Here is a 15,437-nt window from a genome sequence, read left to right as displayed (position 1 = left end):
GTCATACCAGCACGATCCAAGAGATCAAGAACATACTGTCCTTGATGGAGAAAAAATCCGGAGGCATCACGTCCCACATTAATGCCGAGGAAGAAGTGCAATGCGCCCAAGTCCTTCAGCCGAAACTCAGAACCAAGACGACCAATGATGTCGCGAAGTATGTCCGCGCAAGAGGCGGTGATGACAATATCATCCACATACAAGAGAAGCATGGCGACATGATCAGCTCGATGAAGCACAAATAGCGACGTGTCCGAGGTGGTGCTGCGAAACCCAAGAGCAGTAAGAAATGCTGCAATGCGGTGATACCAAGCACGAGGCGCCTGCTTCAGACCATAGAGAGACCGTGAGAGCAAGCAGACATCATCAGGCCGAGTGGGATCAACAAAACTGGTGGGCTGCTGACATAGAACACGCTCCTGGAGATGACCATAAAGAAAAGCGTTGTTGATGTCGAGCTGATGAACAGGCCAATGACGAGATGCAGCGAGCTGAAGGACAACACGAATCGTGGCGGGTTTCACAACCGGAGAAAAGGTCTCCGAGAAATCAACGCCGGCACGTTGTGCGAAGCCACGAACAACCCAACGGGCCTTGTACCTGTCCAAAGAGCCATCCGGAAGGAACTTATGTCGAAATACCCACTTGCCAGTAATGATGTTAGCTCCAGGGGGACGGGGAACCAGCGTCCAAGTTCGGTTGGCGACGAGGGCATCATACTCAGAGCGCATGGCGGCAAGCCAATGCGGATCACTCAACGCAGAACGCACCGAGCGCGGTACGGGTGAGACGACCGTGACGCTGAGGTTATGATAGCGAGGGTTCGGTTGCCGGATCCCGTCCTTGGCACGTGTCACCATAGAATGATGAGGCGGCGGAGGCGGTGGCCGAGCCCGCCGTCGAGGAGGAGCCACAGCCTCGGGAGAAGGCGGGGCGACGGTGACAGCCGGAGACGGGACCGCCGATGAGGACGGCGTGACCGCAACCGAGACGGCGGGTGACGAGGGCGGCGAGGCCGCAGGTGGCGACGACGAAACCGTGGGCAAGGCCGCGGGTGGCAGCACCAGCGACGGCGACGGGGCCACGGACGAAGCCGCGGGTGGCCATACCAGCAGCGGCGATGGAGCCGCGGACGAGGCCGCGGGTGGCCGTGATGGTGATGGCGACAGGGCCGCGGGTGACCGCGATGGCGACGACGACAGAACAGCAGGTGGAGCCGCGGGTGGCGGGGAGGCCGCGACGTGCATGGGAGACGCCGACCGAGGCAAGGCCGGCTCCTCCTGAGCCGGCAAGCGAGACCCCGCCGAGAGGCCTGATGGGCCCGCCAAAGAAGAGGGCGGGCGCGGCGAAGGAAGCGCAAGGGCTCCCCGAGACCGTCGAGTGGAAGCGTCCGAGGTTGGAGCTGCTGTCGATGAAACCTGCTCAAAGGGAAAAACAGCTTCATCAAAGTAAACGTGCCGTGAGACGAACAATCGACGAGAGACCGGGTCGAAGCAGCGAAAGCCTTTGGTGTTGGGTTGATAGCCAAGAAAGACACAAGCGAGAGAGCGTGGTGCGAGCTTGTGGGGCGCGGTAGCGGTCATATTGGGATAACACAAGCAACCAAAGACGTGGAGATTATCATAGGATGGAGGAGACCCAAATAGAAGATGGTGAGGGGTATAGTTCCAGCGTGGTTTACAAGGCCGGAGGTTGAGAAGGAGAGTGGCGGTGGCGAGCGCATCGGGCCAAAAGCGAGGTGGCATGTGTGCATGAAAGAGCAAAGCACGGACACTCTCATTGAGGGTGCGGAGAACACGTTCGGCACGGCCGTTTTGTTGGGATGTGTATGGACAAGTTAAGCGAAATATGGTGCCATGAGTGGATAGGAGATGGCGAATGGCGAGGTTATCAAATTCTTTTCCATTATCGGTTTGAAGATGAGCAATGGTGCGATGAAAATGGGTGTTCACATAGGCATAAAATGAGTGGAGGGTGGAGGCGACATCGGATTTGCGGCGTAACGGAAAAGTCCAAGTGAAGTGTGAAAAATCATCTAAAATCACAAGGTAATATGATAAACCCGAATTGCTAGGCACTGGGGATGTCCAAACATCACAATGAATAATATCAAAGGGAAAAGTAGCAATTGATGAAGATGAAGAAAACGGTAGACGAACGTGTTTTCCTATGCGGCAAGCATGACAAGTATGAGCCGCTGATTTATTACATGAAAAGGGAAAAGTGCTCAAGATTTTATGAAGAGCGTCGGCGCCGGGATGACCGAGACGAGCGTGCCAAAGCGAGACGTCGGCATGGAGACCAACCGGGCCACTGCGTGTAGAAGCACCGCATGGGTAGAGATCATCGGGAGAGTCACATCGGTGCAGAACCCTCCGGGAGCGAGCATCCTTAACAGAAAAACCGAGAGCGTCAAACTCAACAGTGACAGGATTTTCACGAGTGAGAGTACGAACTGAACAAAGATTTTTAATTAAGGATGGTGAAACAAGCACATTATTGAGAGTTAAAGAAGAAGAGGATAACGGAAGGGAGGATGAACCATGATGGGTGATGGGAAGGGAGCTGCCATCACCAACCAGGATGCGGGAGGAGAAGGGATAGAGAGCGGCACGAGATAAGATACCGGGGTTGGAGGCCATGTGAGCAGCGGCGCCGGTGTCCATGTACCAATTGCCACCTCCGTTGTAGGCGCTCGGCGAGGGGGTAGCATGAAGGGCGGAGAGAAGCGCTGGGTCGTAGACCGGAGGGGCGCCACCATATGCACCATAGCCCGGCGCACCGCCGTACGCCGAGGGACCACCATAGGCCGACGGGCCACCGTAGGCCGTGGCGGTGCCATACGCAGCAGGGACCGGTGCGGTCAACAGTGCCTGAGGGGTGCTCGGCCGTGGCCCGAGAATGCCCGGAGCTGGTGGGCGGGGGACGGGCATGGAGTAGGCGTGCACTACTCCCGTCCATGGGTTATACCCCGAGAGCCAAGGCGGGGGAGGTGCAGCCGCCGCGGGCGCAGGGGGCGAGGCGTCGTGTTGGAGTTGCGGCCCCGGCCCCCGCGACCCTTCTGCTTGCGGCCGCTGGAGGGCGCAGGCGCGGGTGGCGGGGCAGGAGCGGGAGCGCGCGGCCTCGGCTGGGTTGGGGAAGAGCCGAGGCCGACGTGGAGAGCGGCGTGGGTTGCCTGCCGAGCGGTGTGACGGAGACGCTTTTCCTCCATGCGAAGATATGTGACCGCCTTCGCGTACGTTGGCGTGATGAGGGAGAGGTTGGCGGCGGACTGGCCATGGTCGGGGTGGAGGCCACGAAGGAGGTTGGTGAGGAGGACCGAGTCATCGATGGTCATGCCGACGTCGCGTAGCTCATCGGTGAGAACCTTCAGCCGCGTGCAGTACTCGTCGATCGAAAGATCGTTTTGCTGCATAGTGAAGAACTCCCCTTGAAGAAAGACGCGGCGCTGCAGTTGATTGTCGAGGAATCGATCACACAGGCGCGTCCACATAGCATACGCGGACGGATCGCGGGCGTTCACCATGTTGAAGAGGCTGCCGGAGATGGTGAGGAAGAGCCACTTGACGATGCAGGCGTCCACAGCGAGCCACTCGTCGTCGTCCTTCATGTCGCGGATGTCAACGCTCCCGTCAACATGCTCGATGAGACGGTAAGAGCGGAACAGCAGCGCGAAGTACGTGCGCCATGCGTTGTAGGACGGCGAGTCGAGGTCGAGGATGATAGGTACGTGGTCCTTGATGTGAATCTCGTTGAGGCGATCGGAGGTGAACATGGCACCGGAAAAGGAACCGGCGTCGGATGCGTCAGCCTTGGCCATGGAGACGGCGGGTGGTTAGGGTTTTGGGTGGTGGTGAGAGGAGGAGGGAGCGGTGGCGGCGATGGGTGTGGAGAAGAAGACGACGGCGGCTACGGAGGGAAGGGGGTAGCGGCGGCGGCCCTTAGGGTTTCGGGAGAGAGGTGGAGAGGGCAGGGGGAAGAGGAAAAGCGGCGGCGGCGGCTACGGGAGATGTGGCGGCGGCGGCGGCTTGAGGTGTGGGAAGGAGGAGGCGGCGGCGGTGGCTACGGGGGGTGTAGCGACGGCGGCGGCGGTAGGGTTTAGGAGTTGGCGCGGCGGCGACTAGGGGTAGGCGCGGCGGCTTAGGGGTGCGGAAGCGACAGAAGATCACGGTAAAACTAATACCATGTAGAGAGGATATTTGGTGCAACTCATTGTATTCCATGGAATAGGTTACATTATATACACAGGATGTCTTGCGTGACAAGGTAACTAATCCTACCATATCTCTAGGAGTTAGCTATATAAGGCTAGAGAAGATAAGACTAGAAATACTAAGATATGTCACGTTCAACATCTTGAATGAATCTCACATGACGAAGCTGTCAACTCTTGATAAGGGCATTTATTCTTTTTTAACCGGGCTCCATTAGGTTGAAGCAGCGGGAATGCAAAGTTTGAGGCAGGAGAAGGATGAAGCCAAAACTGAACACGTGTGTACGTTTTTTTGTGCCTGTTCATCACAGGAGCCGTGTCGCCGGCTCGCTGCTTGAACTGGCGGCACCACGGGGTGTCCCCAGAGGCCACAGCTGTAGCCGAATCGAGCAGTGCCGGCGCAGTAGTAGTGTACTGTACCGTGCGTCCCTGCTCAGGGAGGAGCGGTCAAGCTCAGCAGCTGGAGCCGGTCCGGAGGTCGATCGGGGGGCCCCGGAGACGAAGACGAGAAGATCAGGAATCGCCGGCAGCCGAGTACGTACACCACGAATCCTCCCATCAACAGCGGCCGCATCGGTCCGTCCCGTCCATGAGCAGGAGCCGAGGAATAAAGCGTCGCCGCCTCATCGGTCGTCCTACTCGCCGGCCGGCACAGGACGCGTCCCAGTCCGGCTGCCGGCTGCATGCATGCATGCATGGCATCGGTTGCTTCCACATTCCACAGATCGATCGGACAGCACGGGCACGCACGCACGCGTCGGCGCATGCGCCGATGCCACACGCCCGCCCAGCGCTGCCGCTGCCGCCGTCGTCGTGCGTACGCGTCGCCACAGTGCCCGCGCGCGTCGCTGCAGGAACGCCTGTGCCGGCCCTGCTCGGTCTCGGCCTGGGAGAAGGAGATGCCGGTGGCCGTGCCAGCCATGGCATGCAGCAACTGTAGCTTGCTGCGGCTGCTGCGGGCAGGGGGTTCAGTCCGGAGGCTTTTCAGACAGGCCGCGCATGGCACGTCGCGTCGCCTGCATGCATGGACGCAGGGCCCCTGAGTCCGAGGCCGAGAGGACGTGTGATCGCAGCCGCAGTCGCGGTCGCAGGACACAACTGCCATTGACTAGCTGACGAGGAGGGGACACTAGCGGGCTGTGTACAAGCCAGCCAACGAAAGCGTTTGACACCGCAACAGGAGCCCCCGCTGTCCGCATGCCCCTGCCTGCCGGGAACCTGCCCTGTTCAGGCTGTACATTCAGGGCATCATCTTTGATTCAAAGAATTTCCATTGGTTCTTTGAAGGGCTAGAATCTTTGCTACCTCTTTGGGCTGCATGAATACGAAACCGTAGGAATAGAGAGAAAAACGTAGGGTTGAGATGGTATCTAGTGTGAAATCGTACATGATTTCAAAGCACATCGATTTCGGCAATGCGCGACTGTGGATGGTGCACGGAAAAGAAACACAGTAATATCAGAGGACGGAGTAGAGACAGAGATAGAGTGAGGCTGCAATGGACTTCTCAAATGAAAACTAAAAACATGTTTGAGCTCACATTTGAATTCCTACGTAATAAGGGGCACAGGAATGGATTTGGTGGCCCCACTTCTATGATCCAAAGGCTTTGCATAGGAAAAAGTCATTTGGATTCAATACCTTCAAAATTCCCAGGAAAATCCTTCAGTCCAAAGAAGCCCTGATTGTTTGGTTCGCACGGTTGAATTGGATAAGTTTTTTTTTTCCGAAGGAACCATTTGTACCACATTCCATACAGAATCTAGCATCAACTTCAATCTTCTGGAAAACGATCCTCAGTTTTTCCCTGCAATGCAATAAAACAAACTAAGCAAAAGCAATACCTGACCTTTTTTTTTTGGCGGTTGGCAATACCTGACCCTATAAAAGAGGAAAAATGAAGCACATTTCATGCGACCTTTTTCATTTCATCTCGTCCCAGCAAATTAAATGCCAAAGTGTGCTCATCATCAAGGAGGCATGAGCTACGCGTGCATGATGACACCATCTATCGCGACAGGCACGCAGGGCTGCGAAGCAGACATATAGTAAATTGATACACCACTGCTACAGTTCAGCAGCAGCAGCTACCCTACACTGATGTCCAGAGATTCAGAGGCAGAAAGCAAACCACCACCACCCTACAAGCTACGTCGCTCCGGCCACAGCATAGCAGCAAACTCTCCATAATAAATACCGTCAAAAAAACAGAGTAGACTGGACAACACCCATTTACATCGCACAATCCTTTGCCGACGACGCATCGTGCGGCAGGGCATGGGGTTCGATCCAATTCAATTCAATGCGCTCACAGGATCCAAGAACCCATCATCATCATCGGCTATGATACAGTAGTAGTAGTAGTATCTCTCCCTCTGGTCACCGTCATCATCACAGCGCATAAAGTTTTGCTAGGGGCTTTCATGGCGCTCACGAGATCATCCTGATCCACACCATGAATGCCCGAGAACTCTGCCCTCCATGCCTCTGAAGCTCTGATCATCAACACCACCAAGAACAAGAACAAAATATGAAGGGCTGAAGAACAATGGCGCCATCCATCCATCCATCAATCTACTCAGAAAGAAACCCTACGCCTATTTTCCTTGCACTGTGCTCTACTATGCTGTCCTAGCTGCTCCTTAGCTTACTTCCGGCTCTCGGCCTCTCACTACACCTTGGGGAGGAGAAAACTTTGGGGGGGGGGGGGGGGGGGGGGGTGTCCTCGGTCACCACACGTCACATGGTGTGCTTGGAGATGACCTCGCCGAACCGCACGAACCACTGCTCGTCGGAGGAGCTGTTGTCGTCGCCCATGTCGTGGTCCGCGTTGGGGGCCGCCGCCGCCAGGTACCGTGTGTAGTCCACCTTCTTGGAGGCGTCCGTCGTCGCGTAAGAGGAGGGCTTCGCGGCGGCGGGCGCCGGCATGAGCGAGAGCAGCACCCGGGCCACCTCGTGCATCGTCGGCCGGTCGATGGGGTGCCGCTTGGTGCACAGCAGGGCCAGCTGGAACGCCTTCCGCACCAGCCCCATGTCCGTGCACGTCACCGACACCTCCGAGTCCACCGCCTCCATCACCGTGTTGTCGTCAGCTCTCGACATTATCTACACATACACACAGGATGCTCAGATGATTAGATCATAACGCGATCGATAAAAGATAGTTGTACTCATTCTTATGAGTGCCTTGCACAATTCAATGACATGACCGCAGTAATATGATCTGAGACTCAGGAGTTCAGTGTGAATGACTTACCAACTGGTGCAAGTTGGAATCGTTGTCGACAGCCTTCATTCCGGTGAGCAACTCCAGGAGGACGATACCGAAGCTGTACACATCAGATTTCTCGTTCAGCCTGGACGTCCGGGCGTACTCTGGATCGATGTAGCCGATGGTTCCTAGCACATAGGTGGACGCGTGGGTCTTGGCAGCTGGGACGCATTTGGCGATGCCGAAGTCCGAGAGATGCGCTTCAAAGTGCTCGTCGAGCAGGATGTTGGAGGACTTGACGTCCCTGTGGACTATCCGAGGGTTGCAGTCATGGTGAAGATATGCCAGCCCTTGTGCCGCACCGACGGCGATTCTCAGTCGGGTGTCCCAGTCAAGTTTCACCTTCTTTGATGGACCTGAAATTGAGCATAGATCATGGGACAGATGCGTGTGAGACAGACCATATATCTGCGGAAGAAAACGAGGTAAAATAAAGTGTCACTGGTTCGTACCGTGGAGAAGATCCCACAAGGAACCATTTTCCATGTAATCGTAGAAGAGCAGGTTTCCATTTGGAGAGAGTGAGAAGCCATGAAGGCTGACAAGATTCCTGTGCCGGATGCTACCGACTGTCTCCAGCTCTGTCTCAAACTCACGGGCGCCATGGTTGTATTGGCTGTAGAGCCGCTTCACAGCAATGGCCTTGCCACTCTTGAGCACACATTTATACACGGTACTTGAAGCGCCGTAGCCGATGATGTATTTCTCGCTCAAATTCTCTGTCAGCCTCATAATATCATCATAGGTATGGATAGCCATGTCCATTTGGAGGAGTACTATCTTTGGAGGTCCTGAACATGATTAAGAAACATTGAGATGAGTGCCATTATGACAAGACAATTTTCTGGCATAGATTACAGTTTAACGGACAGGATGCTCACAAACCTTGCACTGGTTTATCAGATGCTTTGATAGGTGGCTGTGGTCGCTTTGTTTTATATATTGCCAATAGCAGAACACATAGCAATATGACGAAGCCCGAGATGATGCAAGCAATCGCCGTCCGAATATTCACTGGAACATGAAAGTACCTAAACATGAGTTTAAAAACATATTGAATGAAAAGCTAACTTTAGCTTATGACTTGGTTGATACCTTTTGATCCATGAGAGTTGCCACAGCTGGAGTCTTTGCAGTGAACGCTCAGCATCGGATTACCCAAGAAGCTGCGTGCAGGTATTGGTTAGTATCAGCAAAAGTAAGGTAGTAACAGAGGGGCATCAAACAGAGCAGATGGGAGTCATTTTGATACCTTTCCACGGGGAACTTTGAGAAGTTCTTAGCGAATGGGACATGTCCAGAAAAGTTGTTATATGACAAGTTCCTGAAAAATGTCATTGCCAATGCAGTTAGCAAACAAGTCAATAAGCTAATGTAGACTAAGTAATTGCCAATGCTGCAGGGAGGAGCTGGCAAACAAAAACTTACAAGATGTTTAAGCTGAAGCAGTTAGCCAACTGAGCAGGGATCTCCCCGACCAAAATATTGTTGTTAAGAATCCTACATATATGATAAAATTACAGCTCAGTAAAATACTTGCATGGACTTCAGATATCAAAGTTCATACTAATAGCATGATGAAAGAGAACTCACAAACTATCAAGGTTCTGAAGTTGGCCTAGTTCTTCAGGGAGATAACCAGACATGGCGTTGTTGGATAAATCACTATCAATGTTGAAATTAGGATGAATCATCATCAGCCATCACAACTCGAAAGATGACCTCCAACAGAACTTAATACACACATGACAAGGGTGATCACTTACATTACTTGGATGCTTCTCAAGTTTCCGAACTCAGCAGGCACTGACCCGCTAAGATGGTTTTTGCTCAAATTTCTACATTCATAATTTTGAACATCAGAAAATAATGACCACATCAGATGAAATACAAATTTTAAGAGGGTGGTACTGAACATACAGTTGAAGAAGATGCTCAAGATCACCAATAGTAGCAGGAACTGGTCCAGAGAGTTCATTGTAGGAAAGATCCCTAAGCCAAAACGATAGATGCAAGGGTGAACAATATTAGAGAATGAAGTAGATGCAGTAGGAACATCCAAACATGTAACCAAATATAGATACAAGGGCCTCCTTACAGTGTGTCCAAATTGATGATATGACCAAGTTCAGATGGGATATGGCCTTTAAAATTGTTTGAGGATAAATTCCTGTTATTTCATATTTGAAACGAGAACAATTCATGAGACTCTGCTCAAGCAGAGTAATGCTGTAATATGAATTAAGTAAGTAATGCAAGCAAAATTCTACAAACGCAAGTACTCACAAGTTAGTCAAACTCTCCAAATTCTGGAAACCAGCAGGGATAGAACCGTTCAATCTATTGCCATAAACATTGCTGAAGAGGATAAGTTCTGTTAAGCACCAAGATGATACTCATGTTCAGGGGAAAAAAGATAATTGCTTTATAACTTACAATTTGTTTAGAGCAGTGCAAGAACTGATGTTTGTAGGAATAGGACCCTCAAGATTGTTGTTGGCGAGATTTCTAGACAAAAATACAAGTGGTCAAGAATTGCACAAATGAAAGGAAATATTAATCTGTATGAAGATCCTTCCTTACAATTCGAATAGCTCTTCAAGTTTCCCAAGCTCAGCTGGAATTGTGCCCACTAATTCATTATCATTCAGTTGCCTGTATGGAACAAGTTCTAAACATCAGATAGTGTTTCAAACCAATTGAAGCAGAATATTATCAACATCAGAGAACAATTTCCAGTAAAAAAAAAGAACATCAGAGAACAATCACTTACAGGTAGCTAAGTTTAGTCATGTTCCCAAGTTCCGGGGGTACTTCACCAGTAAGTTTATTGCCATGCAAATATCTGAAGATAAATGGAGACAGAAAATGTTAATAGAAGAAAGCAATATTGTTTCAGTTAAAAAATAGGTTTTGCAGATGATACTAACAGTTTGCCAGTGTAGGACAGGTTGCCGAGTATTGGAGGAATGGGCCCTACTAGTTCGTTTTCGCTCAGATCACTGAGAAACAAGAGTCAGACACAAAAAATTCATTATTGAATATTTCAGCAGCTAACATCTCTGCAGACTAAAGAGTTGCGCTTTACTCACAGAACAGCAAGAGCTTGCATGAGGCCAATCACTTCTGGAATTTTCCCAGTCAGTCTATTTCCTTGAAGTGACCTACCAAAGATAAATGCAAGCATTTAGCATAAGTCTGAATAATAGAACAGTATACTACAAGAGTGCAGATAAGCTAAAGTATAGAGAATTTGAGTAAAATCAGGAAGGCTTACAGTGTAGCTACTTGAAGGAAACCTATGTTGTAAGGTATTTCTCCAGAGATTTTGTTATATGAAATGTCCCTATAGTCCATAAATGAAATATATAATCAATAAAAATCTTGACAAATGAGCACCAATACATCGACTATAAAATCTTAGCAGGCAACATACAGAATCTCAAAGCTTGTGCAGTTCCCTATGCTCTGTGGAATTGTTCCTGTTAGATTGTTGCCCCTCACATCACTGCAGATTTGGAAGAAATTTCAGTGCCGATAAGATCAGTTTGCATGATATAAAGCAGCATCTCCAAGTAGGCACAAAACTTACAAGTACCACAAGCCAGTGAGTTGGCACATGTCAGGTGACAAGGTTCCAGTGAGTGAGTTACCCCTCAAGCCTCTGAAAATGAGAGGATAACAATGTTAGCATCTTCTTTTATACTGACTGCCGAGCGAATCAGTAAGCAAAATCAACATGATGCAGGGGAACTTCTTACAGGTATTGCAGAACTTCATTCCAGTAGATGAGCCTTGGGATGTCGCCTGTGAGCTGGTTCTGCGCCAGATCCCTATTCCAAGTAGAGAAATGATAATTTTCAGTACCAAGAACCAGATGAGGCAGAAAAGGAAAATGTCCCCAAGATAAACACTGTTTAGGCAGTATGCATACTGTAACACCAAAGGGTAGGTAAGAAAAGGAAGATCATCAAGTTTGCCCAAGAATACAACAATAAGTATAGTCACGGGGAAAGAAAGGTACTAGGAAACTCACAAGATTTTGAGATTTGGAATCTGGGACAGTGTGGAAGGGATGGGTCCCGTGAGCTGGTTGTTCTTCAGAATCCTGCAGCCATAATAAGAGAGAAAAAGAAACATCATAACTCAAGCATTCTAAACCACAGAAACTTGACAGCAATCCGTAAACCACAGAGAAACAACTTAAACTAAATTCACAGCACTGTTATAGCCCCAAACCATGCTTTGACCCCAAAATATCCATAAAAAGAGATAAAAGCAAGTAGCCTCTCATTCCTTGGGATAACCCAAAACAATCCAAAGATGGGTGAAAAAGTGATCAAATTCTCAGAAGAAGGCATGGCTGTGCCAAAAGGCAGGCAAGATAAACAAATGATGATCCAGTGCTTACAAATCCTCGAGTTGCTTGAGCTTGGAGATGGAGAAGGGGATGTCTCCATACAGCAGGTTGAAGGACAAATCCCTGCATGACACACACACACACACACACACAAAAGAAGAGGCACAGGTCAACTATAAAAATACTACTAGTACTAACAAGAACCATCCATCTCTACAGCAAAAAGGTGGGAGTATAGTACTGTAAGTAGTAGGACAATAAAAGAAGACCCGGATTAGGTGGCGTACAAGTATTTTAAGGAGACGCAGTCCCCAATCTCGTCTGGGATTTGGCCTGTGAGCTTGTTCCCCTTGAGATCCCTGCACAAGCAAATCATTAGGGCTGAGAGAGATAAACTAATCAGCAAGAGCAAATCCAGCAGGGTGTGGTAGCCTGGTAGGCTTGATATATAAAATAGTATAGAAGCTTTGTCACATCACGGCATGAGGGGTCAAATCGGATGGATATTTTAAAGAAAGAGAGAGAGAGAGAGAGAGAGAGAGAGAGAGAGAGAGGGGGATGGGAAGATTCAGGCGCCGTCAAATGCACAAAATCTTAAGAAGATGCAGAGGAGGGGGAGGGGATGGGGAGTGATGGTGCTCTGGTCTGGTGCTTACACGAACTGTAGGGCCTTGAGCTCCCCTATCGCCGGCGAGATCTCCCCTCCCAGGTTCAGATTTGACAGGTTCCTGCATTTTTTTATTTCCATAGAGAAAATCAATCAGTCGTCAGAGATAAATAATAAGACTAGTTCATTTAAGCAGCGAAACAAAGAGAGGATCATTTGTTGTGCAAGAAAGAACCGAGGGGATAATCAATCCCCTGAGAGAAAAAGCACATTTATTTTGTTTTCGGATATGCAGCAGGAGCAAGCAGCATGTTTTCAAAGAGCAAGCGAGCTTTGAGAGAAAGCAAGAGCGGCGGCCAAGAATCGAATGAATGAGAGGGGGAAAAGGCAAAGGGAGAAGCTTGTCATGGCGTCGCAATGCCAGCCAGAGGAGGAGCACAGGAAGAGGGGAGGGAGGAAGGAGGCACGCACAGGGAGAGGACGGCGAAGGAGTTGGCGTCGCAGGCGACGCCCCGCCAGGCGCAGTGGTCGCGGCCGCCGTCCCAGTCGGCGAGCGCGTTGGCGGCGTTGCCGAAGCCCGCCTTGACGGTCATCAGCGCCTCCCCGTCCCCTCCCCCGTCCGCCCCCTCCGCCGCCGCCGCCAAAAACAGCCCAAGAACCGCCACGGTCACCACCACCGTCGCCGCCCACCGCCGCAACGACTTGGGCGCCATTCCGCCAAGCAGCCCGCGCACGACCCCAAACTGACCTTCCTTCCCCTCTCTCCGCCGCCTGCGCGCGCTCTAAGAAATCAAGAAACCTCCTCCCCGGACGACCGTGGAAGCTACTACCAGCACTGCTCGAGCACCGCCGCCGCCGCCGCCGCTCTTGCTCCCAGACCCAGTCCCATCTGGTGAATGGATGGATGGATGGATGGAGTAGATGGGGAGCGAGGGGGAGGGGGAGGGGGCCAATGTATTTGTCGTGGCGACGGACGGATAGCGACGTGACTGTGGTTGCTTTCGGGGGGCAGCCGCTGCGCCGCGCTGCAGGGGAAGCAGAGCCAGCGCCCACCCCCACCGTGGTGTGTGTGGTGCCAAGAGAGAGAAGCGAGGAGGCGGAGGCGGGCAGGGGTTAAGGCTGGCGCGGCGGGGCCCACCTTGTCAGCGAGGATGGCCAGCTATACGTACGCCGTTTCCTTTCGAACGTCCTCGTGTCTTTCCCCGCGGCTTTTACCGCGAGCATGACATGCGAGCCCCGGTGGGCCCAGAAGCCAGGCTGCAGACTGGCGAGCTGTGACTAGGCGGGCCGGGCCCACTTGTTAGCGATTGCGGGGTTTAGGGGCAGGGGGTTAATAAGGTTGGAAAAGGCCTCGTTCGCGCGCGAAACTGGATTGGATTGGTTCGGGAGCAACTGGTTAACCAGCGCTCCTTCGGTAGCCTCGCAAAAAACCGTGACTCTCAGTCATTCGCCACGTGTCGTGCTCTGGACGTTTCCTCCAGATTTTGTTTTTTTAATTATTTTTCCGCACGCGTTTTCGGCTTTTTAAACGGTTTTTTCCTGGGTTTTTTTTCGACGTTTTGGTTTTTTCCCGGTCTTCCTTAGCGTTTCGACCAAACAAAAAAAATTTGCGCGAAACAACGCGTTTAGTTTTTTTTAATGAAAAGTCACTTTTTTTCGCGAGAGGCACGGCCGTGCCTTTCGGAAACGAAAAAAAAACGCGTTTTCTGTTTTCTTTTTCGCGAGAGCACGGTTTTGCTTCCGCGAGAGGCACGGTTGTGCTTTCGTGAGAGTCACGGCCGTGCCTCTCGGAAAGGGAAAAACAAAACGCGTGTTCTTTTTTTTTCTTTCGCGAGAGTCACGGTTTTGCTTCCGCGCGAGGCACGGTTGTGCTTTTGCGAGAGTCACGGCCGTGCCTCTCGAAAAGGGAAAAAAATACGCGTTTTCTGGTTTTTTTTTTTCTTTTGCGAGAGTCACGGTTGTGCTTTCACGAGAGTCACGGGCGTGCCTCTTTCGGAAAGGAAAAAAACACGTTTTCTGTTTTTTTTCTTTCCACGAGAGTCACGGTTTTGCTTCCACGAGAGGCACGGGCGTGCCTCTTTCGGAAAGGGAAAAACCGTGCTCCCGGTTTGGTTTCTTTGTCCGGTTTTTTTGTGAAAAAAAAGTTCGTCAAAAACCTATCAACATGGGATCTAGTTTTGAAGATCTCGATGCGAGGAATCCAATGGTGAAAACGGTTTGAGATTTGGACGCACGGTTTAAGAGATAAAACGTTTTGATTAAACGAATCTACGAAAAAAGGGAAAACTCCCAGGTTGCGACAAGTGGCGCGCTGCATGTGCGTCACTTGTCGTGACCTGGGAAGATGGAGTGTTCTTTGCAACGAGTACTCCTTAATTAGTGATTTCGGATTGGTTCGCGGATTGCGGTGCGGGCGGGGGACTCCGTGGCCCGCGGTGTGGCCTTCCTGGTGGGCCCGGGTCGGGGTTTAGGGGCGGGTGGGTTTGGACGACGGGGAGTCGGGGTCATGCGGCGGCCGTGACGGCCCTGCCCCCAAGCGTCCGTGCATCGGTGCATGGCAGGCACTGTGGTCTGTGGCACGCTCAAGGTGAGGTGAGACCGACGGCGTGATCGATGGATGGACCTAGCTAAGGCAGGTAGGCAGGCGTAGGAGGTACGAGCGTGCATGAATGTTGCGTGGCCGATCAGAATCACAACGACCGCGGCGGGGTGGGTTGGCTTGGCTTGGCTTGGCTTAACTGGCTGGGGCTTTGAATTGATCGTGGTTCCTTAGATGGATCTAATCGAGTGAACAAGGTCCGGCTCAGCGCAACAGCACACAAGGACACGCTAGGACAGATACCCGTAGTACTACTACTGTACATTCTAAGCACAGTTTGGTCGATCCAACACTGTCTGAGAACTGCCATAACTTCGCTTGGTAAAAAGCGTGGCCGTGGCGTGCGGCTTTCTTTTCTGGAAAAATGTTTTGTCTTTTTTTTTTAAC

General features: G+C 51.4%; 1 protein-coding gene and 1 long non-coding RNA gene across 2 annotated transcripts; both read right to left on the bottom strand.

The window, feature by feature from the left end:
* Positions 1-5,652: 5,652 nt before the first annotated feature.
* LOC141028036 (uncharacterized) lies at positions 5,653-6,373 on the bottom strand. Its single transcript, XR_012190208.1, has 2 exons — positions 6,132-6,373; positions 5,653-6,020 (listed from the first exon to the last, which is right to left on the bottom strand). It is a non-coding gene; the product is annotated as an uncharacterized lncRNA (long non-coding RNA).
* Positions 6,374-6,383: 10 nt separating this feature from the next.
* LOC109783729 (LRR receptor-like serine/threonine-protein kinase SIK1) lies at positions 6,384-13,533 on the bottom strand. Its single transcript, XM_045231671.2, has 26 exons — positions 12,923-13,533; positions 12,501-12,572; positions 12,132-12,203; positions 11,896-11,967; positions 11,521-11,592; positions 11,246-11,317; positions 11,077-11,148; positions 10,921-10,992; positions 10,762-10,830; positions 10,577-10,648; positions 10,415-10,486; positions 10,258-10,329; positions 10,068-10,139; positions 9,921-9,992; positions 9,771-9,842; positions 9,583-9,654; positions 9,405-9,476; positions 9,251-9,322; positions 9,078-9,149; positions 8,913-8,984; positions 8,737-8,808; positions 8,580-8,650; positions 8,370-8,498; positions 7,937-8,275; positions 7,470-7,840; positions 6,384-7,318 (listed from the first exon to the last, which is right to left on the bottom strand). Exons 1-26 carry the CDS (start codon positions 13,162-13,164, stop codon positions 6,953-6,955), a joined length of 2,955 nt encoding a protein of 984 aa, XP_045087606.1. The 5' UTR covers positions 13,165-13,533; the 3' UTR covers positions 6,384-6,952.
* Positions 13,534-15,437: the final 1,904 nt, after the last annotated feature.

The sequence above is a fragment of the Aegilops tauschii genome, chromosome 7, assembly GCF_002575655.3.
Source record: "Aegilops tauschii subsp. strangulata cultivar AL8/78 chromosome 7, Aet v6.0, whole genome shotgun sequence".
NCBI lineage: Eukaryota > Viridiplantae > Streptophyta > Magnoliopsida > Poales > Poaceae > Aegilops > Aegilops tauschii.
The sequence above is the reverse complement of the archived record's forward strand: the minus strand, read 5'-3'. Positions and strand labels throughout refer to the sequence as shown.